A 26,455-nucleotide genomic window follows, 5' to 3' on the forward strand; every position below is an offset into this window, starting at 1 on the left:
CTTTGTAACATATGTGACACTTTTTCAAAAAAAAATTATTATTTCTTATCTGGTATCAGCTAGTGCTTATGGCAATACACCTATCTAGATAATAATTTTATTGTGGAACCATTTTTGATTGCCATCAGTACTTTGATGGCTATCTCCTGATATATCATTTTGTCCTAATTAGGAAAGTTATTATTACAGGCTTTCCCAACTACATACCGGGTCATCAGCCTGAAGAAAAAGTATCATATTACATAATTATTCAACTATATGTATTATATAATAATTTATTTCATCATTGATATCATTGATTCTATAGCCTAAATCACTAGGTACAGCTAGCCCTAGGTGGAAATAACTGTGTAGGCAAGCATCTCTTTAGCTATACATAGGCCTTTAGCCTAAAACTTACAGCTAAGGGTGCTTCCGCAAATGGGGAGTCAGAGTAGATGCTGCCCTAAGTCTTTTCATTACTTTTGTTGTCGCCAGAGGTTGAATGAGGCGTAGCTAGAACTCCAGGTCCAGCCAAGTAGAGTGGTGTTGGGCTAGTTGACGCTTGAGTTGGCGGGGCCAGTTGCTGGGGCTCGCCTTGAGTTGACAAAGTGCGGCGGGTACCCGCACGCTCCGCTGAATGCTGAGGCGGTTTCCTAGTGGGCTGTTTCTGCTTGCTTTTTTCTGACATGGGTGTAGAAGACAAGTTATTGATGAGAATGAAATTTTCAAGCCGCCCGGGCTTGACGTCGCTTAGCCACGCTCACGCGGCCTAAGCCTTCCGTTCACCCTTGTCCCCAGCAGCGGAACCCCCTTGCGGTGGGCTCCATTGTAATGCAACACGAGAACTTTGAGGGTTCTCGCTGCTTGTGGGGAATGGGAACGGGTGAGAGGGCTGAGAGCCGCAGATACCCACAGCGACTCAACACAGTGAGAGGAGAGGAGTTGGGGTTGGGGTCGTAGCCGCGAGAGAGCGTGTAGGTACACGGTTATCATACAGGTAGTGGCACAGGCAGTTCTCGAGTGGAACGAGATGGAAGCAAGATTCAAGTATTATTAGCGCACTGTCACAGTCACGCACATCACGATTATCTACAAAAATATATCTACGCCTGCACTTGTACTTTGTCAAAGATGGATGAAGACTACCTTAAGCTAGAGCAAAGGTATATGTCCTAATTGGGCTGAAATTGATGTATTTTGACATAGTCATCAGAAGCACTGATGTCAATCAAAAATCGTTCCACACTGATCACTTTATCTTGATGCCATCAATTCCATCATCAATACCATGATCTAACACCTACATATGAATAAAATGATTTTTCAAAAAGTGTGACATTTGTGACCCTTGGCCGTTGCCCAGTTTTGTAAGTAAGGCTCTTCACCAGTAGCCACATTTTTGCTAGCAATTCTGAGTGAATGAGCTGCTTTTTGTAACTTTGGAGCACTCTGGCCATCGAGATTCTGCGCAGAGCGGAGCAGTATAGATTGAAGGTCCCGTATGCATTGCACTTGTGCCGCTTTTGTCATCAGGCAGTTGAAGACGAAGCACACGCAGCCCTGGTGTGTGTTGGTCACCCTGACCTTGGCGTGTTGCAGACCTCCTTCCTGCAAGATATTTTCGCAGTTTGACCTCACCTTGTCACCTTGGCATATACACAGTCTGCTGAAAATCTGCTCGACGCATTCTTGTTTGACAAGCTTCTGACGACTCGCGTTGCTAAATTCTTATATCAGGTGTTGGAGGTTTTTGGAACAAAAGCGGTTTGGATGCCACCCGGGTTCAGAAGGACCTAGTTAAACCTAGATATATTATTGTTCGTGTGTCTACATTTGAAATCGCAAGATGGTTGCTGTTTGATCTTACAAGCTCTAGACAATGATAATTTTCGTGGGGATGCTGAGAACAGCATTCCGACTTCACTTTGCGTCATGACCAGAAGGATGTGAGGTTGAACGGTGCATACTACAAGACACCTGTAAGTATGTAGTACGGTGATAAGCTGCAGTCTGGGACAGACTAGGAAATGACTATTTTTGTCGATTTCGTTGCTCAGCACATGTCTTAGAGTTGACACGAGTCCCGAATGGTCAGCTAGGGAGTTATCTGCCAAAGAACCAGTCGAAATCTATCAGGTCGCTCAAAGTGATTCTGAAATCTTGAATAAGAAAAGTTCGCAGAGCCCGTTTCTCGCTAGGATCTATCCAATCCTATGCAAAATACCTAAAGGGAATGTAAACTAAAAGGCGTATTCAGTTTGGCGCGCACTGGAGACTCAAGATCGACTTCTCCTAGATAAGGGACACCCCTATCTCTGTTAGTATTGACGACTGACATCATTGGAACATGGTTTTGCATCTTGCTGGAGGAATGAGAGTGCCAAGGGACGGTTAAACGGGAAAAACCAACTCAATAGATTGTGGCCTGGACCTGCGATCAACAGCAACTCTAAAACACTCATGATAACTGGTTATCTGGACACTGGATTTACGCCAGGAGAGACGCACAAGATACGAGTTATAGATGTCATTCGAGAGCTGGAAAGCCAAGCTATCAACTTATCCTACTCAAGATCGAGGGATTCTTCACAAGCAAAACTAGATGGTCGCGAACACGGAAGATTTACACAGGTCATTGACACCAATACATGCAATACCAGTCGTCTGGACCTGGATCTTCGACCCTGGGCCGTATGACGAAACGATACCAATACAATTATGTACATGGACTACTTTTCTTACTTATGATTTTATCATTTTCGTTTTAGTATTTATATCTCTGTTTTGTATTTGGCAGGTTCACACGGATTGCCCCGCTCTACTAGGTGCATCTGGGGATCTAGCTCGTCAATCTATCTTGCTAGCTCTTTCAAAATAGTATCATCGTGTCGAAGGATTATTGGTTGAGGGTTTCAGTTGCTGAATAAAAGAGAGTTCCGGTTGCTGTTTATTGGGTTTCGGTTGCTGGTCGAGAGTTTAAGGCAGTTGTTGGAGAATGTAAGGGCAACCCCAGAGGCCTGAGATCAAGGTCCTAGCAGGGGAGGATCCGAAGCGTGAACATTGGTAAGCGAATACAAATGAAGCTGACCTAGCAGGGGAGGATCCGAAGAGAAGAAACTCTAAGGGTCCGCCTGCTAGGTAGCTGACTATATACTGCTCGTCCGTAGCTGCCGCTGTCGGGCACAGAAGGCTTGGGCGGCGTCGCAGGCAAGGTCCCAGGGCGACCGTCGGGAGGGCGTTGACGGATCGGTGATTGTGCGGGCGAGATGGAGGGCCGGACCGGAGTCGGAACCGGAGTCGGACCGGAATCGGGCGCGTCTCCGGGCCGAAAGGGAGGTTCCCCTGACAGAGAACAGCTCCTTCATCATTGATTGGAACGTGGCCAAAGAGTTCATGAGGCTGAAGAACATCACAAATGGTTTGAACAGGCCCTGGCTAGTAATGAAAGTGGCCTTTTCTTTGTCGCCTTCCTTTATCCAGATATTATTGTACCCCCATCATATATCGAGCTTGGTGAACCAATGGGCATTATGTAGCTTGTGTATGATATCTGATATAAGTGGTATTGAGTATCAGTGATATTGTCAGGGGAACCTCCCTTTCAGCCCCTCAGAGACGATTCTGATTCCGGTCCGATTCTGGTTTCAATTCCAGTCCGGCCTTCCATCTTGCCTGTACAATCACCGATCCGTCAACGCCCTCTCAACCGTCACCCTAGGACCTCGCCTGTAATGCCGCCCAGGCCTTCTGTGCCTGACAGTGACAAGCAGTATATAGCCAGCTACCTACTAGCAGGCAGACCCTGAGAGTTTCTTCTCCCCTGCTAGGTCAGCTTCATTTGTATTTGCTTACCAAAGTTCATGCTTTGGATCCTCCCCTGCTAGGACCTTGATCTCAGGCCTCTGGGGTTGCCCTTACAGATATTTGATTTTATTTCCCATTGTGATATCTTTGATGATTATATTCCATGGCAGCAATCTTATTGATTTCTGTACAGTTTGACCACAGTTGGACAGCCAACCCGATGATGAGGGTGGATGACGGGTGGGGAGACCGGAGATGAGACCGACACTACACAACTAAAACCCAACAACAAAACAACAAATAGTCGTTCTGTCTGAGCGATAACCGTATAACACCGTTCCAAACGTCCAACAACCACCAATAACCGTCTCCTAATACGAGTGCAGAACCCTGGGAACAGAGCCTGTACATGGGTGTGCAAGGTTGTAGGGTAGATCGAATGAAATCTTGTTAAAGATTTGTTTTGTAGTTGTCCTTAAGCGTACTATCGACGAAATCCAGCAATAGGAAAGCGCCAATACGATGCCCAGAACCGTTTATACTCGTTTGGATCAGGAACTAACTGCCTTAAACCCAAAGAGTCGTATCAAGTCAGGAACTAACTGCCTTAAACTCTTGACCGCCAACCGAAACCAAGTGTACGCCAACCGAAACTCTCTTATACGGCAACCGGAACCCTCAACTCTTCGATCACAACGCCTTTTTACTTGAATGAAAGAGCTAGCAGGATGATATTGACAAGCTAGATCCCCAGATGCACCTAGTAACGCGGGGCAATCCGTGAATCGCTCAAATACAGGACAGAGATATAAATACTAAAACAGAAAATGATAAGATCAGGTAAATCGCCACAACAGAATGATGGTCCATGTACATAATTTGTAAGGTATCGTTTCGCCATAAGGCCCAGAGTTGAAAATCCAGGTCTAGATGACCGGTAGCGCGTGTTTGGTGTCAATGACCTTTGTAAATCCTCCTTTATTGCGACCATCTATGCGTTTTTGTGAACGGTCCGCTAACCGTTGTTATTATCGTCGTGTTGCTCCACTTCCTAGCTTTCCATCGATACCCATAACTTGAGGCTAACCGCCAGACACCGTTAGGCAAATCTCTTAACGAGATAATCGCAATCTATTGTCGAGTTGTTCAGTTGGATGGTTGCGGGTTAAGGTCGCCGTGATTTGCAGCCAAGCCCTCGTTTCCACTGAGTCATGTTTCCCATTTAACCGCACCTCCACATGTCCTTGTCCTTGCGTAAGTTCCGAAACCGGCGTTCCAATACTGTCAGGGACTGATCCGTTCGAAGCCTGGTTGAACCTTCATTGGAGTGTTCTGAGTTCGAGTCCCAGCGCGTGCCAGACCGAATATGCCTTTTAGTTTACACTCCCTTTTGGTATATATAAAGGATTGGATGGATCCTCTATGTTGGTTGGGCTCTGCTGTTGTTTTTGGTTGTTGTAAGAGTCGTTCTGAACGGCCAATTGCTATCAACAACGGTCAAGTCGAAACGCCTCCTCGCAGATATCTCCCTAACTGGCCATTCGGGACTCATGCCAGTTCCTAGACGTGCGCTGTACCCATGAAACGAACAAAAACAGTGGTTTTCTATGTGTGTTCCAAAATGCGGCTTATCACCGAATCAAATATTGATAGTAGTTGATCCAGTTATGGGCCCCCGTGTTGAGCGCAGCAAAACATGGCATCGGCACGAAGGAAAGGAGAGGCCCAGGAAGGAGGGACAGGGGCACGATGACCGGGAAAAGCAAGGAAAAAGAATGATGTAAGCTACTACATGATCCGTAGATAAGGTGCAAGCTATATATATCAACATACTTATTATGCCCTTGTACTTATCCCACAGGGAGATCTGCAGATCTCTTGTGCAGTCATATGTCTTATGCCTACCACTTAGTATAATACTTCTACTCTATGCTTCTGTACTTCAGTTTTGTTGTTGATGTTTCTTGCCTCGCTCTCCATTCTCATCTGAATCCCTTTATGTTCTGAGTTATTACCACTTTAGACTCTCTAAACATATCCACAGGATTTCACACATTTGTTCAGACTTGTATTTGACCTGCAAGACATAGAGTTGCTCACTCCAATATAGTGTTGTGATAGCTACTCGGTTTTCCTTTGGACTCTCTGTTACTTCTGCTTGGTCTTTGCACAGCACTTAACACTAGCACCCAATAACATACTTATAATAGTTTAAAATTATTTTCATGAGTAACTGAATACCTTATTTTTGGGATACAGTTTTTATTAGTTCAGAAGTTCCTTCATATCAGTATCATAAATTCCATACTATTACTTGGTAACATATAACATTGAACAAATGCACAGAAGGCAAATACAATTCCACATTCAGAAGTAGAAAGAGAGCAAGATTGATTTTTTCAAAGCTTTGAGAGTGTCAATTTATTTTCCACTGCTCAACTCTAGATATGTGGCAAGCTCAATCTGAGCTTTGATTGTATCTGGATGATCTGTTCCAAAGATAGAAATAAATTGTTGTACAACTTCCTCCTGTAGCTGACTACCCTTTATAAAATTGCCTTGCTTTTTATATATGATAGCCAAAGTTGCCAGAGCATGACTGGTATAAGAATGCATTGATCCGAAAATTCGAGTAAATTGATCTAGGATCTGCTCCTGCAATACTTGAGCATCTTTATATTTGGCTAAATCTATATATGTCCAAACTAAGCTAGCAAGTGCATGGATTGTATCTGGATGCTTTGCTCCAAGAATAAATGTAAACTGTTCAGTAATTTGCTCTCGCAAGTCTTCAGCTAGTGTGTATTTGCTTAGCCTTACATATGTGACTGCCAAGCTAGCCATGACACGACAAGTTTCTGGATGATCTAACCCAAGAGTATGAGTGCGCTGCTGCATAACCTGTTCTTGAAGTATCTGAGCCTCCATATATTTGCCTAGTTTTTGGTATATAATAGCCAAGCTCTCCTGAGCCTCAACTGTGCTTGGATGATTTAATCCAAGAAGCTTTGAGCATTCATTTATTACATTTTGGCCCAGCCTTTCAGCATCATTCAATTGGCCCAGACTCATATATGTAATAGCAAGCCTTGCAGATGCTGCAATTGTATTCAGATGGCTTTCCCCAAAGACAGAGTAAGACTGATGTATAATCCTTTCTTCAAGTGCCTGGACCTCAGTGAATTTTCCAAGTTTCCAGTATATAGCTGCAAGACTAGTATCTGTCTGAATCGATATTGTCTGATTGGTACGACTTATAAGTACTTTGTCTTCAACTTCTTGAGCTTCAGCTAACTTTCCAACTGCTCGATATGTGACAGCAAGATTTGCCTGAGCTGCAATTGTATCAATATGATTTGGTCCTAGAATCATGATATATTTAGCTACAATATGCTTTTTCAAGGGTTCTGCTTCAACAAATTGACCTAAATCATCATAGATCTGAGCAAGAGTAGTTTGTGCTAATAGAGTTTCCAAATGATCTTCTCCAGTCAAGTTGATTTGTTGTTCAATGACCTGCTGTTGTAATATCTTAGCTGACTCCAACTCTCCTAGCTTCCAGCAGGTAGCAGCAAGGTTAGCATTGGCAATAATTGTATCTTGATGATACAAGCCAAGGATATGTGTATATTGCATCACTACTTGTTGCTCTAATTCTTTAGCTTGAGCAAATTTTCCTAGCTTTTTGTAAATTAAAGCAAGTGAAGCTTTGGCAGAGATTCTATCAAAAGTGGTAGAGTCTGGAGCATAACCCTGTTTTTCTACCTCCTGCTCTAAAGCTTGTGCCTTAGAAAAATCATGAAGCTTCCAATAAGTGGTAGCAAGTTTAGCTTTAGCATAAATAGTCTGTTGGTGTGCTGGACCATGGGTCTTTGACCAATGAACTATAACTTGCTCTTGTAGCTTGCAAGCTTCTTGTAGGTTTTCTAGTTTTTCATATACCATAGCTAGCTGTAACATTGCAGATATTGTTTGGTCATTCTCTGGACCCAAGATTCTCTGACATGTCTTCAGAGTTGCTTCTGCAAGCTCATAGGCCTTTTCATGCATGCCTCCAGCTAAGAATATCTTGATAAAATGCTCCTTGAATAGATGGGGTATTTCATGAGGCTTTTTTGTCATGTGTGCTAGATGAACTATAAGAGCTAATTGTTCTTCATATTGAGCACTACATGCTGCAGACATCCCCAGTATATTTGTTGTAAGCTCTTCCTGAGCTGTGGAGTCTTTTATTGTCAATCTTGTCCATTCATGCACAAGAGGGTGGATTGAATAGCCATCATAATCCCAACTTATCAAGGAGTACTTTTGAATGACACTCAGCATATCTTGAAATGCAACTTCATTCCATTGATGCTTGTCATCTTGAAAATTAGATAGAAATTCTTGGACTAATACAGATTGCTGTATAGTTATACCAGGAATCTCTTTATATAGCTTACAGCTGAATAGCTGCTGTAGGACCTTCCAGATGTAGATAATCATACTCTGGTCTGAACTATTGGGTCTGTATTCTGTAGCCCTCTTGAATAGGCCTTGTGTAATCTTTGAATAATGTAGAAATGAACAGAGCTGCAGAAATTGTTGAGCTTCAATAGGTAGCTGATCAAAGCTGGTTTTCCATGTGGTATAAACTGTCTTGTTATACTCCCATAGGCTCTGCTCTGGCCTCTTGTTCCAAAGTTCTGTTTTATTTTCTTGATAGATTTTCAAATATTCCCTAGGGTTTTTTTGAAGCTCTGGGTGCTGAGAAATATAAGCAGCTGCCTGAACAAGTGCTAGAGGGAAACAATGAAGTTCCTATACATATAATCTTGTTACTCAAAATATAAGACATGAAGTTATATACCTTAACAAGATTTCTAATATCATTCTTATGAGCTAGAGCAGTTCCAGAGATGTTGACAAAAAGTTGCATAGCATCATTCATAGATAAGTTGGCTATCTCAATTGATTTCTTAGGAACACCTGTTAATATATCTAGTCTTGGATTGCGGGAAGTTATCAGAATGTTGCCATGACCACATTTAGGAAGGTAATTTCCCAGATTCAAGTTCTTGTCATCAGCACCATCAAATAGGATAATCCATTCATCAGTGTTTTGAGTGAGCCAAGCATATGCAGCTTCAACAGATGGTTCTAGTTTCTTCAGTTTAGCCAGTTCAATATAGCCAGCTTGGATTTTTGGTACACTGCTTGCATTGAATCTGAAATGATCAGTGAACCTAAACTCAGTCATAAACCTCTTTATATCCAGATTTATATAATTAGGCTAACCTGGCTATTGAATGTGAAATAAACTTCAAAGCAACTTCTGTTTTTCCTGCACCACCAAGACCATGGAGCAATACAATCTTTTGGCTTCCCCTACTGGTCATATCAAAAAAGCTAGCAAGCTGGCTTAAATGGTTTGAGCGCCCTTGGAAGAAATTTGAGGGTTGAGGGCATCCATGATGATCTGGAACTTCAATTACCGTAGCCAACTTAGTGAATTGCTTTAAATAATCCAAATTATAACATACTCTGTGTGTTTTGAATGCTATTGGTATGACTATATGAGTGACTGATCTCAATAAGGATCTGAGTATACATACAAGGAATTTTGCTCAAACAATGTGTATTTTGATTTGATTTCCCCAATGCTTGGTCCATACCCAGTGCCTCCATTGCCACCTGTGCCATCTGATCCTGTTGCAGTCCCACCACGACCCCCAGTTCCTCCTAAGCTAGTCTTTCAGCATTTTCTCTCTATTGAGAAGTATGATGTCTACAGACCACTGATGTTCATATGCTCAACCTGTGTTGTCAAGGGTTGTCTGCTTCTCGGAGCTGTGCTAGTAGGAAGGGCCATGATACTGGACCCAGGTAGGGTATAAGGGGCCAGTCAAGCTAAGAGAAGCCTCGCACTACTCTTTAAGACACATTGCTTATCAACGTATTGGAAAAAGTTCCCATGACATTTCATGCATCTTGCCATCCCGATGTCACAAAATTTCACTCTCGAAATAGCTCGGGCCGAGGCTGCCGCATACATAAACAAAGAGCTCAGAGGCACTGGCAATGCCTTTTTTCTCAGGAAGGACTCCGGATCCGAATCACTAAGACAAGAAGCACCTTGAACAAGTTTGCATGAATTCGGAGTAGGGCGACGCGGGGAATCGGGATTGTCAAGTTATCGTGTGTCAAATTCTCCTTGGAATTAAGCTTGGAATAGATGAAGCTTTACATTAAGTATGGGCGTCAATACGCGGGTCACGCATCCCTCGGAGCGGGTTGGTGAGTTTCGAGGCTAATCTGGTTGACCGACATGACCCGACGACCATCTAGAAAAATTGTCAAACGAGCGGCCGGATGTCTGGTACAATCCTCACCGAAATCGCCATGAATGCCGTGCGGGAGGTGAGGAGCGTGGAGACTCTTGTCCTCCTCGACTCTGAACATGATTAGACACCTGGGAATCGGGATGAACCAAGCATCGGACGACTCACAAGATATTCACCGAGGCGTCAATGGTGTAAAGCACTCTTGGGACATCATGAACGAGATCTTTCGAACGGGCTGTCTCTGTGTAGAACAGACCAACGAGGCCGGTCTACAACCATGTCAATTTCCATTCCCTGCGACCTCTCGAAAGAGCACAACTTGAACGCACATAGTTGGAGTCGGCGTCGGCAACCGCGACAGTCTCGTCGAGCTTGACATCCACGCTCGCGACACCAAAAGCAGCCTCGAAAGCGCGCTTGTACGCGTCATGCGAGACTTGTTTCCCATTCAACGTAATCTTCGCATCCTTGGAAATGAACGCGTTGAAAGCATCGTTGAATGCCGCTTGGCCTTGGACGGCGGCCTTGAGCATGCTTGTGAGGTGTTGTTGTGCCCAGAGCTTAAGAGGGGGGAGGACAATGTTGGCTGCCATTAGTATCAGTGAGTAGCTGTTTGTGTCTGTGGTGACATATCGGGTCTGAGGTCAAGGTCTTTTAAAGCAATCCACAGCGACCTTCCGCCGATATCGGAGAGCGACACTGCGTAGTCCATATTATAACGAGGTAAATTCCACGCGGGAGTTTGGAGCCAAGAAACAGCATTTACCTTGCGCTCGGGCGGTGATGGCGGCCCGCCATAACCACAGCCAACCACTCCTTGTAGGAAGGTATCATCTAGTCTTCAGACGGGGACAGTCTTTATTGAATGGAGGCAAAATGGAGGAGATATACCGCTTGATTTTTCAAGTTAGTTAACAAGCCTGATGACATTGATGTCACAAAAATGCACTTCTTGCTTTGACTGCTCCGGATTCCCAAGGACAAACACCATGGATGGTGATAGTTCCAGATTCTACTTGCTAATACAGCATCTGCTTAGAGACATCCTATCTCCGTGATGAAGCCGTCACTCAAATTCCCTGTCTTGCTCCTGAACTTGAAGTTCTTCCACCCCCCCCCAGCCAACCCATTCCAGTGGACACGTATCATCAGCTCCTAATGCTCCCGAATCCCCAGCGGGGATGATTGGATAGCAGCACGATTCGGTACCACGTTTGTCATTCCGCTCATATGAGTGTTATTGCCAGTGCTTATCGCCGAACAGACTACAAACCCTCGCCAGTTTCCCAGTGGCCATGGTCTCTCTGCCCTTGGAACTTCATGAACGTATTGTCGACTCGCTTTCCGCTCACACCAATGCGCTTGGAGCTTGCAGTCTTGTTTCTCGACATTGGTTTCCTCGAGCTCGGTATCACTTGTTCTGGACACTTGACCTTTCCGCCGACTGGACGCCAGAACCGAACGGAATGACCTCCCTTCTCTCTCTTCTCCTCAATTCACATACACCTGCGACATTCACGCCCTATATTTCGAGCATAATCTTGACTAGGAGAACGTGGGGCATGACACCTGTGAACTCCATTCTTTCCGTCCTACAACGTGTCGGGGTAGTCCCGAATAGACTAGAAATCGACTGTCCGGCATACGAACCGCTGAAGCCTTTCTTCTGTGCTTCATTGCGCAGCTTATCATTGACACTCCATCTTGACATCCACATCGACACACTTCTGGCGTATATTTCCGCCTTCCCATTGTTGGAGAGTCTCAGACTCGCGGGCTCTGCTCGGTATCAGGCGGAAGAAACAGGTCAAACGAGCGACCTTGACTTTATTTTCCGTCTCCAGACCCTCGCTGTTTCTGGCTCCAATATTGCGACACCGTTGTTTTCCCGCCTGGCAGAGGCTTTGTGTCTTTGCGAGCACGAATCTAGACATTTGGAACCATCCATTCGTACCATCACACTCCAGAATATTACTGTGTGGACCTCCGTTTTCGATTTCCTATCTTCTTCCGCCGCTCGCAACGTTTCACAACTTTTGGTTTCCAACTGTCATATAGGTATGGCCCTTTCGCTCACGAAGCATGGCCCCTAATTCCTTTCAGAATCTACGCCATTTCCGATTCCACTAAATTCGCTCCAACACCTTGCCGTCGCGGACACAGAGCCACCACAAGGTATTCACACACTCCTCAAGCTTTCATCGACGTTTGGCTTGGGCCATTTCCTTCCAACATTGTTACTGTCCACCGTCACCATCGCTTTTTCACGGGTGCCCAGTCCATCAAGTTTTGTACATGCACCATGGGAGGAGCTGGATGCGATATTGAGCTCCAAAGCGAGGTTTCCACAGTTAAGGCGGTTCACCATCGGGATGGCAAATGACATGAACAACTTCGGGAAGCTGAGGCTGTCTCCGCTACCCCAAGGGCTTCAGGATGTGTTGTGTGGCAAAGGGAATGGTGTTTTAGAAAGGTGTTCGGAACGAGGAGTCATGGATTTCGCTAAATAGAAGAAGGAGAACATAATAATGTCGTTTCAAACTAAAATGCGGACCAAGAGAGACCAAGAGGAGAAACAACTTGAGGTATATATTCGCTAATGGCTGCTGCGCCGCCGATATGACGTCAATGACCCAAACCAAGAATCCTCCGTTGCTGGAGCTTGGTATCGTTGAAGTGCACGCCACATTTCGGCCAGCGAGAGAGGCATAGCGCCAATAGCCGGCTTCACATGGCGGTCTGCATGGTGGCCAACCGAAACTAAGCTTTCCCCACCACGTCACAGCGTGATGACTTGTTTCTCACTTCCATGTCGTTCCTTCTGCGTCTATTCCGTTCCGTTCGTGCTCTTTTATATTTTCCCTGGCCACCTACTCACATCCTCGCTTTTCCGCCCAGTCCAAACCGGCTTCCGACGACTATGAAACCGTCCTAGCCACCCTTGCCTCAAACATCCAGAAGCGGCAGCAGCAACTCGCTGACATCCGACAACGAGAACGACGGGCCACGACGCTAGTGACCCTATACACACTTGCAGGCTGGCTGGTCTATCTCGGCTCGTGGTATTTTGGTTTTGTGAATGGTGGAGGTCGGGCAAGGGTCACAACGCCAGAGCGCGTAGTGCGAGCCCTCCCAGTGTTTGTGGGACCTATTCTGTGCGTTGCTGTAACTGTGCCCCGACTCTCGTCCTGACCACCTTAGTATTCTATTCATTCGACGAATCGTCCAGTTGTGGTACAACCGCAAGGGCAACCAAGAAGGTACGCTGTCCCGGGCGATTCTGCTGTTCGATGCTCACATGGGTGGCACGCCAGAAAAATCTCTCCAAGTGTTGATGAAGGAGCAGCGAGAAAAAGTGGAGGAGATTAAGAAAAAAACCAATTTCTACTCGACACGCGACCTTCTTTCACGCTATGACCAACAGTCCGCACCAGGAACGCCTCAAAAGCCGCCTCCTTCCACTGTCCCTACTCAGCAACGTGGACCAGGTGAGTTTATTCACTCGCTTCCTCAATCAGAGGCTCATAAGGCGTGTAGGGCCTCGCGTTCCCCCACAACAAAAACAACCAACCCATCTCTCCGCCACAACTGCTTCGAACCCTCCTCAGCAACCTCCGCAACCTCATCGTCGAACGTTATTCGATTCGGTTGCGGACTTGCTTGTTGGTGCCGAAGATGTAGCGCCAGCGTCGCAACGCTTTGCTCTCATCTGTGAAAAGTGTTTCGCACATAATGGGCTGGTGCATGAGGCTGCATGGCCCGATGCTCGTGAGTTATCGGGCGTCTTCTTGTTTCTCCAGTCCTGATAGTTTCTACAGAATATGTTTGCCCTAAATGTGGTCATTTCAATCCCTCTGCGCGAAGTCGAAAAGTCATTGAACGAGCGTCACCGCTGTCTTCTCCATCGAGTGGCGCTGGTCAATTGCCGCCAGATACGGGCTCGATTTCAACTGCGATGAAAGTTGGCAACGGGGATGGGTCGCTTAAGGCGCGAAAGCGGACTGAAGGGACGAGGAAGCCGATTCCACGTCTGGATGAAGGTGAAGAAGGGGAGAGGATGGATGTTGATGGAGACGAGTAGTGGATTTGGTCCTGGGGATTGGATTGATAGGATACCATAGTAACCTATACATCATTCAGAATTGATCTACAGACTTAAGCTTGGTTATAGCAACTATACATTCGTTCTCTGACACAAGAAACTTTAGACTTGATTGATGTACTTGTTTTCAGAGTTGACAGTACTGGAGGCAATGTCTGTGGCAGTTGGGAAATGGGTCTAATGGAAGAAAATAAAGAAATCTTTCTTGTGAACGAGGGAGGAATTACGGCCCCTGCCATTTCTGCCACAAGTATTTATTGTTGAATTGGTTACAGTACAGTAATAGGCTTGGTTATATGACCAGGGTATACATTTGCTGGCCCGAGGCGTAAAAATTGGTTGTGGATAGGCCATACTTCTCCAGAAATGGTATTCCAATAAAGGAGACGGGAAATGACATTCGAAGTCTGTCAAAACGCAAACTCTGTACCTCTGAAATGATACAACAGTGGCAGTTGATAATGCGAGGAAGCAAGGGAATAGTTTCGGCGAATGAAATTGTTTCAAAGACCCCGCCTCCGATATCCAAACCCTCCAAACGCGGCGTCCTGGTCAAGAACCGCAAAAAAGAGGGAGTGTCGCCGGGGTCTGAAATACGACCAGAGACGGATAGATGGAGCAATGCAGGCAGAGTTAAGAAATCAAGGATTTCCAACGAACTTGGGTCAAATGATGAGTAACGCAGAGCAAGAGTCCGGAGGATGCGTGACTCGACGGACGTGGCGTCTGCTGAGCTTGAAGTGAAGCGTCTGAGGCATATATCGAGATGTTCGAGATGTGGACAGAGTCTAATGAGGCGCAAAACACTCTCGCTGTCCAAGACTTCATCCATACGGTGCCCCAGAGTAAGAGAAGTAAGCTGACTGCATGGGAATGGGAAGTTATTCACGTCCACAGTTATGCCCTGAATATTGAAAGTCCGAAGGGCGGGTGCTTCGAGAAGTGTACCTTTGGGAGGATTCCATTCGCCCCAGCCAATCTCACCCCCATTGCCTAGTGAGTCCCGATGATCAAAGGTAATAGTACCCAGTTCTCCAGCACTCAGAACCTCCAATCGTGAAAGTTCGCGTGGGGGGATGTGAAGATAGAGAGTTTGCCATCGCTTTGCGTAGGTAAGCACGAGATGCAGGAGTGGTAGCGGGTCAGGAACAAGAGTGTGCGGGTAATAACCGTATGTTGGCCCAAGGAATAATGATATGGAGAGTGGTAATGAGCCTGACCTATCAAGCCATTGTTTTGCCGCTTCTAATCGAGCGGCAAGCATCGCGCTGACTCGAGTATAGCCTTCTGCAGGCGATTCACCGTTTAACCATGGCTCCGCAATGTGGATGCTTGACCAGAGAGCAGGAGTCGAAAACGCCGTGGTCCTCCACTGACTGCATACACGACCAAGAAGCATCGGAGCTTCATAAGCGCTCATCGCGCAATACCGCTCGGAGGGTAAGCAGACCACGAATATTTCTTGTAGAAGGTCAACTGGAATGCGACGCATAGGCGACAGAAGCGCTTGGTGGCCTTCTATTTGAGATTGAATCGATCTGCGTTCATCAACAAATTTGTCCATTTGTTTCTGCAGTTGCGCGATTTCCGCGTCGAGTTGCTCAGCATGGGCACTGAGATCCATGACCAAAGCCTTGATTTCTCGACTTTCATCAGGTTGAGGACAGTAGTTTGAGCCGAAATGGACTTGGTAGGGAGAGGACATGGTGGTTACTAGTCGAAAACGTCAGTGACAATGATGTGTTGGCTGTCATTACTCAAAATCAACTCTATAAAAAGGTGGGATAACACGAGCTTTAAAAGCACACTTCCTGAGTTAACCCCAGATTCTTTCAGACCAACTTCCACTTGATGGCCTTTTCTACCCTTGACTCCCGCATTCAACACCAGGACCCCCGTGGCCAAGCATGTTTTGGTCAATGGAGTGGATGGAGAATTGTCTTACCACCAACACACTATAAACCTAGCACTTTTCCCCCGTACCGGGCAGAACCCTTTCATCCGTCTTTCTTCCCCGTTTTTCACACAAGCGAATAGGGCGACGGCCTCTCTGACGGGCGAGGAAACGCATTCGCGGCCGCCAAAACCACCGTCTGCTTCTCGTGGCTGATGTACCCGCGAATGAACCCTTTGTAGATCATATTCGCCACCAAGCATTCCGCCTCCTCGACATCGACATCCCAGCCGGACACCCGCAAGCCAGCATGGAACAGCCTGAGGTGCATGCGCGTGCTTTTCTTCTCGAGGAGCCAACTGAGCAAGCGTGTCAGCAGAAGCGCCATCGAAACGAAGGTCAGACGACTTACACTCGACGGAAGACCACTCGCATACAGAGTTCACGAGCTTTTTCGATGGTAAGAAGCAGATTGAGGTCGATAAGTTTGGCCTCGCGTGCGGCAAGTGCAGAGTCAAAAGCAGCAAGATCGCCTACTCGGATGGCGGATATGAATGGCAAGAAGAGGTCTGCGAGGATCGGAAAACGTCCGAGAAGGTCTTGAGACGGGAGATGACCTCGAAGTATGCGAAGGGGAATAAGATAAGTGAGGATACGACTACGATTGATTTAGTTGGTGGATGTCCAGAAAAAGTGGAAGGATTGCACACGTCTGGTTCTTGTGCGCTTTCGTTGTGCACTGGTAGAACGCCAACGTCAGCTCCTGCTCCGCTTTGGAGAACTCTTCGTCAAGAAATGCGAGCATGCCAATGTAGTAGCGATAAGTGACCTGCTCGATATCACACCTGAAAGGTAGTGGAAGATAAACGAACCTGGTGTGCCCGTGGGTAATCTGCGAGTTCGGGTATATCGTTGGTATTCTCAAGCGCCTTTATAATGTTCTTGGTCAGAGAAATCCGTTTGACCTGCTCGGATTTGTGAGAACAGACGAGAAGCGAGTATGACCTTACCTTGAAGTAGCATTTCATGACAAGCCCGACAATATAGTAAACGCCCCATTTGCGTGACTCTTCAGGAGGCGAGACTCTAGGGCCGTCATTTTCATGTGGCTGGTGAAAGAATAAAGGACGTACCGATCTGTCATGCAGTTTGAAAACGCTCTCGCAACTACCCTGGCTGCCTCCATTTTGCACTCGTTTTGCTCCGTCGAATTCGGTGGCCCATGGAGGTCAGCCTGGCGCAAGTCACATTAGATGACAAGTTTGCAACACACACACATCATCCGCCAAGTCTCTGAGGTCCCGCAGAATGGAGAACAATGCAGGCAGCGTCCAACCCGTGTTCTCGATGAAGTAGCGAGAGAATGCGCTAGGCCGTGTTAATGTGTGTGCGATATGATGAACGACAACTCACGAAACGAGTGCTGATTGCTGCTTGAATGCCTCCGCAGACCTCCCATGAGCGATATGGGTACAGGTCAACACGTATTGAATGGCGACCTCGTCCCATGGGCTGGATATGCAGCCTTTGTATTGTGCCATCGAAACCACCTGGTGATAATAAGGAAAAGACGACCTAGTTAGGCGTGTTTACCGTTGGAGAACGAAGAGACTTGACGAGATCTTTTCCATGAGGGCTCGTTGGCCGAAGAAGGTAGGCAAGATTTGGCCCATTCTCAGCGTTTAGCGCGTCGTTAATTTGCATTATGTAGGTGGAAAAGTCCATCGGCATGTTGACGCAGCGGTGTTACGAGTGGAATGGAAACGGCAGGCGCATACGAGCGTCGAAAATCCAGAAAGGCGAAGTGGACGTTGTTGAGAGAGTGCGTGACTGAGTTCGTGACTGATTGTCACGCACGGTCACGCGCCGCTTAGGTCTTTAACCAATCTTTAACTCAACACCAACCCGAGCCATGTATTCATTTTCGCAATACCCTTTCAACTATCGCTATTCCCATCGAAGTGACTCATCTCATGTATAACCTGCCGTCACGGCCAGTACCGGCGCGCCGGCCAAGATTTTGCTCGGGTTTCATTCCCTTCTTCGAACGGCGCCGGCATCCGAAATTCTATGAAGACTCTGAATTGCAAGACTTCACCGAGTTTACACTTCTTGTTGCTCCTTCATGGCTCATTCTTACATTCGTCGACGCCTCTTTGTGTCTATAGCTGGTATATGCGCCGTCTTCCTGTTTTGGACTTTCCCTGCAGTCCGTATCAAGGGCTATACGGCACTTGGTCTTTCCTTAGGCCCGTCGTATCGACAACTGTACGGGGAGATGGAGCGTCTGTCACAACATGATCTCGCATTACCCTTTCCAGAAGGCAAAAACGGTCGTTATGTTAAGTTTTCCGTGCAAGCGAACTTTCTGGGGTGGAATAACTGTCTCAACGAACGGTGCGTGGCTTTCCTTGTCTAGCATCATGACTAAAACTTCGTAGGCTAATGAACGCCCATCTTGCATATGTCTCTGATCGTGCATATGTTTTCGCTGACTACTGGTGGGCCCCAGAACACTACCCATTCCCTCCCGCACCAAGGTCCGGCACTAGAACCCCAATGAATGCCCTTATTGCTGGCCCAGTCGTTGGCGGCTCTTGGCACCCTGAGAAGACCCTTCCAATTGACCCTTTGCATACTAATCCCCCTCGAGCAATTTCGGAACGATGGTGGGAAACCGTTTGCCCACCTTCCTCTCGTCGGCTCATCAATACGGAAGACATCAAACCGCACATCCTTGGCGGCTTGGACCACGCTCCAGGCCAGCTCATTTTCGATACGTGGCACAAGATATTGTTGTCAGCAAACGAGAGTTGTGTCGAGATCACATACACTTCTCTGAATAACGACACTTTCCCCCAAATATTTGATCTACGGCTTTGGGGTGGTCAACGGATACTAGACCTGTGGGATGCCTTTTCAAGATCTCCTGTCAGTACGCTCCTCCGACCATCTCAGATTGTGGTTTCGGCCGTCCAGAACAACATAGAGCTGGGTATTTTTCACGCAAAGCCAAACCTTGGACGACTTCCGATGCCGAAAGCTGACGATGATGATCCGTTTCGCCGTATGTTGGCGGTCCATCTTCGACGTGGAGACTACGTTCAACATTGTCCGTTCCTTGTGGGAGTGGGTGCTGGTCATTACGGCTGGTCCCAGTTACCGTTTCTTCCCGACGTTGCCAAACACCGACTACCCAGCTCGGAAGAACCTGAGGGAAAAGCAACGGCGTTCAAAATGTGTCTTCCACAGATACACGAAGTCGTATTGCGGGCTCAAGAGGTTAAGCAAGATTGGGAAAGGGTCCTGGGAGCGCCGCATCTTGACATCATATATCTTCTTACCAACGAGCGGGGGGAGTTTCTAAATCATCTCATTGCGGCTTTGCTGCGTAACGGGTGGCCCACAGTCAAAACAACGCGCGACTTGCAGTTGAATGACGAAGAGCTAGATGTTGGAATGGCAGTAGACATGGAGATAGCCAAACGAGCCGAGGTCTTCGTTGGAAATGGGGTCCGTGCTTTCTATTCAATTTCAGCCGATTTTCCTAATGCACTGTCGTTTTCCAGTGGTCTTCGTTCACCAGCAATGTGGTTCATCAGCGGCTTGTATACCGAAAGGATCCCAAAAGCATTAGATTATTATAGCGAATTCCAGATGCAAGTTCCTTGCAGATTGAAATGAAAGCAATGCAAATCACAATCCTGAGGAGTCAGTCTACTCTGCGAGTCGAGCTTACGTCGAGATACTATAGGGGATCACAGGATATAACAAGGGTTGGGCAAGGTGCGATAGAGACGATAGTTCGGTTTCCTTCAGCTCAGTCCTTGATCTTGCCTTGATCAGGAGTGTGACGATGTCACGGGCCGAGGGTCACAGCAAAGATTTTTCACTACTTACATCTTTGCCACATCCTCAAGGACCACCAGAATCCAGTGTGCGACTGGTGGGCACTCCCCTCTTCATACCATCTTATTATGCAGGCTGCTTAGTATCGCCATCGTCGTCCATCATGAAGTCTCAGTTCGTAACCTTTCGAAATGAGAGGGGATAAGGCCGCAAGCGGCAGATGCCGAACCTTACCAGATGATCCAGCCATCATGTGACGCAGCCAAAAAAGGGAATAATTTTGCACTGCCACTCCGAATGTGGTAGTGCTGATGGCAACCTTGTTATATAGAGCCAAACCTTAGGTTCGGCAATGAGGCCTTCTACGATACCCTCGCCCGCTCAACGCTCCCTGGATTCGAGGATGAGGCCAGGGCCTTGATATCTAAAGGGGAAGCCACCGTGGCGCGTCTAGAAAAGCAGATTGCTGCGCTGGAAGCCCTACGCGACCAAGAACTAGCAAATCTTGCGGCCCTCAAGTATTCGATATCACCTGTTCGACTACTGCCTCCGGAAATTCTTTCTGAAATCTTTCTGGATGTGGTGGAAACTGCACCAGAAACGATGCGGTTCAGAGCAGCCCTGATAATTTCGGCAGTCTGCGTTTACTGGCGGCAGCTGGTCCTGAAGACACCACGAATGTGGACGCCGCGTGTAATCATCAAGCACTCAAGACCTCGAGTGCCACATGCTCTGGCCACGACGCAAGAAATATTGGAGCGGTCCTCACCGTTGCTTATCGGTATCGTGATTGTCTCACCAGGATTCCCTTATACGAATTCAAGTTTGAGTCGGAACCTCGAATTAAAGACCGCCATTCAGCCTCTCGTTGATGTTGCGATGTCTGCCGCCAGTCGTTGGAAGGATTTGACCGCAAACTTCAACATTATCCCATACCTCGCAGCCATTGGAGAGGATGACTCGTTCACACCTAAAAAGACTCGAATTGGATTTGTGCAACACAAGCCTTTGCGACAAAGGTTCGGAATCGCCCATCTCCCGCCAGTGGTCGCAACTTACCGCCTTGAAGCTGGAGCGTATTTCCAAATCCTCGCAGCTCATCAGTCTACTCGCCCAATGCACATCCGTTGTCAACCTGCACGTTGGCATCGTGATACGGCCCACAGACACAATCGCCGATCCAGGTGTCCGCGTTGTTTTGCCCCATCTCGAGACTTTGGCCGTGGTTCTTTCAGATCGGCATACATTGGACCCCTTCTTCATCGCCCTCAGCTTTCCCGCACTGATCGAGCTCTCAATCACGCGTGTCTCTAGCAGTATGGGTGGCTTGGCTCTTGCTAATTCCCTCAGTCGGAGTCGGAGGCTTTCAACGCTCGTCATCCAGCAGTCGGACATCAATAGTGATGACCTGCTCCAAATATTGGGCAGCACGCCATCGCTCACCACGTTGGAGATTTCTTATTGCTTGGAATGCATCGACGATGCGCTCCTGGAAGAGCTGACATACCAACCCGACACCCCAATGCGGCCTCTTATTCCCTTCCTTTCGGCACTGCGCCTTGTGAGGATCGCGGACAACCATGATGTCGATGTACTTGCTGCGATGATTCAGTCCCGCTGGTGGCCGGACACGGACTTTACCCAATATTCAGTGACCCGACTTCGCTCGGTGCATATTGAAGCTTGGGATGACGACATACGAGGGCTTTCTGACGACTTCGAAGCTATGATTACCAGCTTGCGGGACGAAGGACTCGATGTATTGATCCGCTGAGGGCTTATGCAGATGTGGAATATCTAGTAAAGGGCAAGGCACCTTCGTAGATCCAAGTAGTTTCATTATGTATCAGCACAAGTGCTATTCAAGTTCTCTTCGCTCTTAGCCGACTGTGGTGACAGCCACCGCCAAGAGCCTGGAATTGAAGGGTTCTGTCCGCTCCGTTCATCCTGAGCTCGAGGGTTGGTTGGAGAAAATGTTATGATTCAACTCCTTGATAGCCATGGTGAAAGTAGCAGTACATTTATCGACAATTGCATGCGCAAGGTCGATTAAAAAAATAGTATTATTCCCTGCGTATTCCAAATTCCTCAGTGAACTGGTGTTCACTGTACTTGAGCTTCCAAGTCTGAATCGCATCGGCCCGGGACCGCAAGTAGTGAGCAAATGCCAAAGAATATGGTGGATAAAGAAGAATATTATCAGTATACTACTAATCTTCTGAATCCTCCACCTCAGACAAATCAGAATACGGCTCGTATGCCCGAATACATCTCGGTTGGGGTCTCCTCCATGGCCCTTTCTGGATTTCCGGATCCCGCAAGCGAGCCCAAAAGTACGGCCAAGTCGGAAGGTAGCACATTTCTTGCTCGCCACAGGCTGGCTTGCATTTGACCCATACACTCCAGTCCAGCCACTGCATCAGCTCCCCTGTCGCTCTGTTCCAATGGCGAAACAGCCAAAGCGTATCGTGGGGCTGCTCCGCTTCTGGCATAACAACGAGGGTGTCCACACCGCTTTCGACCCCCCAGCTCCACATCCTCACGACCTGCCGACAAATCTCTCTATTTGTATCGTCCACTGCGCGGAGAAGGGTTCGTTCACTGAGGGTAAGACGCTGCGACAGCGAAGAATGGATATAAGCCGTTGAGCGAGTGGCACACAGCTGCCAGACCGGTGCTGCCCAATGGCTTGTTGTGTTCGGACGGACGGAAAGAAGCGTATACGGCGTCAGCATCAGTCGAAGGTGTCGCTGGATCACTATCGCCTCTTCATCTGCCTTCAGCATCAACTCAAGCAGCGCCAGTCGTTGCCCCCAACGATCAATGACCCCTCGATAGAGAGCCCGCCAGTCAACCCCACTGCCTGAGTCTACATGGAGTAACGAGGACTCCAGTCGTTCCTTTAATCTTCGAATATCGTTCTGGGAGACATCACCCGCACGATGGTCCCACCGTTCGGTTGACTGACTTGGTTCAATATCGTAGAAACTGACCAGCCGCGTGTAGTCTAGGGTTACGCGGAGGTCGCCGGGAAAGTGGTTGTGCCATGAACCGGCAAGAAGGGGCTGGAATTGAATGGTTTGGATGATGCGGTTACGAGTGGGCTCGTCTGGGGGTGTAATCTTGATAGGATGTGAAGACGATGGTCTGATGAAGGAAGTCGCGGATGAATGAGGAAGGGCTTGTCGTGCCATTCGCGGGTCTTGGACGACATAGGGATTCCACCATGTGGCAAGGAAGTCTGCGGACAGTAGTTCAACGCCAGAGGAGAAATCGCAGAGCATGATTTCGCTGGAGGCAGTGGTAAGTTCGTAGATGCAGAAGCTGTTGACGGCTCACAAATCCATTTCCATTCTTGAGCAATATTAGCTTACAAGAAAACGCATAGGGCATAGGAGAGCATACCTCAAGAACCCATCCACGCCATAAATTTTCCCCCAAGCACATAAGTCGTCGATTCGCTCCCTCTCGTCGAGCCACCGGTCAGGCTTCGCTTTGCCCCATGCCAAAATATCTTGGGTATCGAGAGTACCATCCTTCATATTCGCAGCGCTTGACCCGTCAAAATAGATGACATTCAAGGGTCGGGTCGTCACAATCGTAAGCTGCCAACATCCATTTCCAGTCGGCCATTCTGGCGGGGGTGGGTCAGTTTTGTTGCTCGGAAAGCCTGTGCTCCCACAAAAGAAATACGCGTGTTCTGGGTCCGTCGCCGTCCATTCTGGATTGGTGGGGAGATAAGGGTCAGAACGACCGTGGAAGAGGAGGGAGCCGACAGCGACAGTGCCTGGTGTGATCGTGTGGCCTAAATTTTGCGAGTCAGAGGACAAGATGACTAAGAGACACACGCGCACCGTTTCTGTACCTCGTATTTGGCCAATGCTGGAGCAGGTTGTTGACTGTGTCGAACAGTATGTTATTACTCGTCGTGTTTGGATTCGGGGGCTCGTTGAGGTCAGTCCATTGGACATTCACTGCGTGCGGCGAGGTTGAAAATAAAACTTGAGCTGGAGATGCGACGACGAGTGCCATCTCCAGTGCTGCGAATAGCAAAACAAGCACACCCCAGTTGTCTCGTTCCAGTTGCATGGCGGTACCGATGAACGAGGATATGACAAAGGCGCAGCTGATATTCCATCATAGCCACAGACGCCGGTGCCTTGAACGCAACACCGTTGTTCACGTTGAATGCCATAGGAAATCTCTCTCTCTTGCTTCAGAGTTGTTCGTATTAATATGAGCGGAAGGAGAGAAGTCACCGTGACGTTATGATTCAGACGTGACACTTTTTCACTGAACTTTCACCGTTAAATCCACCCGCCACATCGTGTGTTGCCCCTGTTGCAAACGAGACTTGGTGTCATCCAAATTCCAACACTAGCGAGAAAAAATGTCTAATCCTTGCGCAGAGCGATGTGCACAACTTGAAGGTCATGAGAATCAGAATAATCTTGATAGTAGGGTACTGATACCAGGAGATACCAGGTATGCAGACACACTACTTCAAGACGAAGTAATATATAGGTGTAAGTATATAACAATAAGAAAGTTCAAGGAAGCATTTGAGAGGTTAAGAGACGTCGATGTGGAGACCTTCCCGCTGCAACTGCCTTATCCTCTGGATGGTTGCTGCATCGAGGCTTTGACTGCAATACTCTGCTCTCACTACGGACATTAATGTATTTTCCGTCCCAGAAAATGCACAGAACATTTGAAATTTTCTGATGATCTTCTGAAGATTTTCTGAGGATTTTCTGTCACGGAAAATTTGGAATCTTCCATCAATCTTCTGAGAATCTTCTGGAAATTTTCTGAGTCAGAAGATTTCCAATTTTCTGCCACAGAAAATTTTCAGAAAATGTGGTACTCGGATCTGTGATCCGGCCGACAAGATTTTTCTGGCATAGAAGTTGGCTATCAAGGCGATCAGTCGGCATACTTAATCAACTCTTAATCCTCCATTTGCATTATATTGACCCACAACCAGTATAATACATGGTATATAAGGCTCATACTAACGCCTCATACACAGCCTTTGGACTCTCCACCACCTAGTGCTGGCCATCTCTTCTACCACCACCACAACCATGAACCTTGCTGCTGCCCCGTCCGCCATACTCGATAACGACATGGGAGGGTGCGCATCTTCAACACCCCGTCACTTTTGGATATCAAGCTATAACAATGGTGAGCAGCAAGTTCTGCCAGTGCGACTTCACAAAATGCACTCACAGTTTGACGACCACAACGTTCCTCGTTGCGCTTAGCGGCAGCCAGCAGCCGGGTCCCGGCGCTGTCTTGGACAATCTTGTGGCGCTACTGTACTGAGACAGGTCGTGGCTGCGCTCAATGTTGGCAGTAGTGGTGCAGCAACAAGGCTGCACGTTGCTGGCCAGGTGGGGTATCTTTGTGCAGCGTGTTGGTTGGAGTTAAGGCGGGGCAAGGAAAGCATGGGTTACAGCGGGCGAGGGCTGGGGCTAGAACGCAGCGTTGGCCAGGCCGCGCTTGTTGCTTCAAACATGAGAATGTCGCCAGCCGTGCATTCATTGCCAGGGCGCTGTCTTGTTGCTGTTGCCATCCATGTAGCTGGCTGTCCCGCCCGTGAATAGACATATTCCAGGATAGCAGGTGTTGGTGCCAAGATGCTCGAGCGAATTTGAGTGGCTGCAGGCCCCGAGTCATTTGGCGATGCAGTTGAATGCCTGGCGCAACCCCTTGTTGCCTGCTTTCTGCCGCTGCCATATCCCCCGCAGCCTCTTCACGACATTCTGTACCGCGCCGATCTTCAGGACCGTCCCTCAGAATCGCTTTAGCGGACTTGCGGTCGATTCGGCAGAAGTGATGAGTGGGCGGGCACAGAATCGTGGAATGTTGCGCCGTCGTCGTTCGCGTGGGCATAACCCATGGCCAACTTCCGCGTCCTTTGACCGCGGCAAAATTGGCCAACACAACTGGTTAGCAAGACAACGAGAGGATCAAGATGCCAACTCACCTTTGTCCTCCACTGCGACAACACATCTCCAGAGGCCGCAAGCCAAAGCGTGAGCAGCAGCGACTCACCAGGCTCTGCTAGATAAGGCCCCACCGGCGCGTAGGCGTGCAGCGTGGCGGCAGCGTTAATGACGACGGGTGAGAGAAGGCTGTGGAGCGAGGGAAAAAGAAGCAAACGACCGGCCCGCGGGCACGTGTTGCTTACCAACTGCTCTTCCGCCCTCCATCTCCGGCCCAAATGCGCACCCGCAGCACATTTACCCATCCCTCTCAACAATTCTGCTAAGTGCAGAACACAATCCCCCGCAGAAACCCAATGTCTGAACTATCTATGGCTATACAACAGCTGTTTCCAGCACCGGAATTTGTATTGATTATATAATCAGTGTTTCAAAACAGTGTAACACTGTCACATACATTGATGATTTATTCCAAGTAAAAGACACGATTAACTTTATAACAACATGGATATGTATGCTGCCCCTAACAATTAAGAATCATGCACAGGAG

The 26,455-nt window shown here is 47.7% G+C and overlaps 7 protein-coding genes across 7 annotated transcripts; 3 read left to right on the forward strand and 4 right to left on the reverse strand.

Moving 5' to 3' along the window:
- Positions 1-10,038: 10,038 nt before the first annotated feature.
- On the reverse strand, positions 10,039-10,702 carry MIND_00898300 (uncharacterized protein; the record flags this gene model as incomplete). Its single annotated transcript, XM_037365628.1, has 4 exons — positions 10,039-10,109; positions 10,158-10,219; positions 10,275-10,378; positions 10,439-10,702. The coding sequence occupies 4 exons, from the start codon at positions 10,700-10,702 to the stop codon at positions 10,039-10,041; spliced, it is 501 nt and encodes a 166-aa protein (XP_037218870.1).
- Positions 10,703-11,404: 702 nt separating this feature from the next.
- MIND_00898400 (Serine/threonine-protein phosphatase) lies at positions 11,405-12,619 on the forward strand (the record flags this gene model as incomplete). The annotated part of the gene is made up of 2 exons (XM_037365629.1): positions 11,405-12,167; positions 12,213-12,619. The coding sequence occupies 2 exons, from the start codon at positions 11,405-11,407 to the stop codon at positions 12,617-12,619; spliced, it is 1,170 nt and encodes a 389-aa protein (XP_037218871.1).
- A 299-nt stretch (positions 12,620-12,918) lies between these two features.
- MIND_00898500 (Lunapark b) lies at positions 12,919-14,190 on the forward strand (the record flags this gene model as incomplete). Its single annotated transcript, XM_037365630.1, has 5 exons — positions 12,919-12,948; positions 13,008-13,264; positions 13,311-13,597; positions 13,647-13,877; positions 13,928-14,190. 5 exons carry the CDS (start codon positions 12,919-12,921, stop codon positions 14,188-14,190), a joined length of 1,068 nt encoding a protein of 355 aa, XP_037218872.1.
- A 313-nt stretch (positions 14,191-14,503) lies between these two features.
- MIND_00898600 (uncharacterized protein) lies at positions 14,504-15,916 on the reverse strand (the record flags this gene model as incomplete). The annotated part of the gene is made up of 1 exon (XM_037365631.1): positions 14,504-15,916. One exon carries the CDS (start codon positions 15,914-15,916, stop codon positions 14,504-14,506), a length of 1,413 nt encoding a protein of 470 aa, XP_037218873.1.
- Positions 15,917-16,232: 316 nt separating this feature from the next.
- Positions 16,233-17,836, reverse strand: MIND_00898700 (PCI domain-containing protein; the record flags this gene model as incomplete). The annotated part of the gene is made up of 9 exons (XM_037365632.1): positions 16,233-16,464; positions 16,518-16,763; positions 16,816-16,934; positions 16,978-17,070; positions 17,116-17,191; positions 17,239-17,339; positions 17,383-17,473; positions 17,519-17,655; positions 17,699-17,836. The coding sequence occupies 9 exons, from the start codon at positions 17,834-17,836 to the stop codon at positions 16,233-16,235; spliced, it is 1,233 nt and encodes a 410-aa protein (XP_037218874.1).
- A 394-nt stretch (positions 17,837-18,230) lies between these two features.
- Positions 18,231-21,728, forward strand: MIND_00898800 (uncharacterized protein; the record flags this gene model as incomplete). Its single annotated transcript, XM_037365633.1, has 4 exons — positions 18,231-18,502; positions 18,547-19,713; positions 20,299-21,095; positions 21,139-21,728. 4 exons carry the CDS (start codon positions 18,231-18,233, stop codon positions 21,726-21,728), a joined length of 2,826 nt encoding a protein of 941 aa, XP_037218875.1.
- A 436-nt stretch (positions 21,729-22,164) lies between these two features.
- Positions 22,165-24,043, reverse strand: MIND_00898900 (uncharacterized protein; the record flags this gene model as incomplete). The annotated part of the gene is made up of 4 exons (XM_037365634.1): positions 22,165-23,245; positions 23,294-23,308; positions 23,360-23,759; positions 23,809-24,043. The coding sequence occupies 4 exons, from the start codon at positions 24,041-24,043 to the stop codon at positions 22,165-22,167; spliced, it is 1,731 nt and encodes a 576-aa protein (XP_037218876.1).
- Positions 24,044-26,455: the final 2,412 nt, after the last annotated feature.

This window comes from Mycena indigotica (assembly GCF_014461135.1).
Source record: "Mycena indigotica strain 171206Taipei chromosome Unknown Mind.scaff0007, whole genome shotgun sequence".
NCBI classification, from domain to species: Eukaryota; Fungi; Basidiomycota; class Agaricomycetes; order Agaricales; family Mycenaceae; genus Mycena; species Mycena indigotica.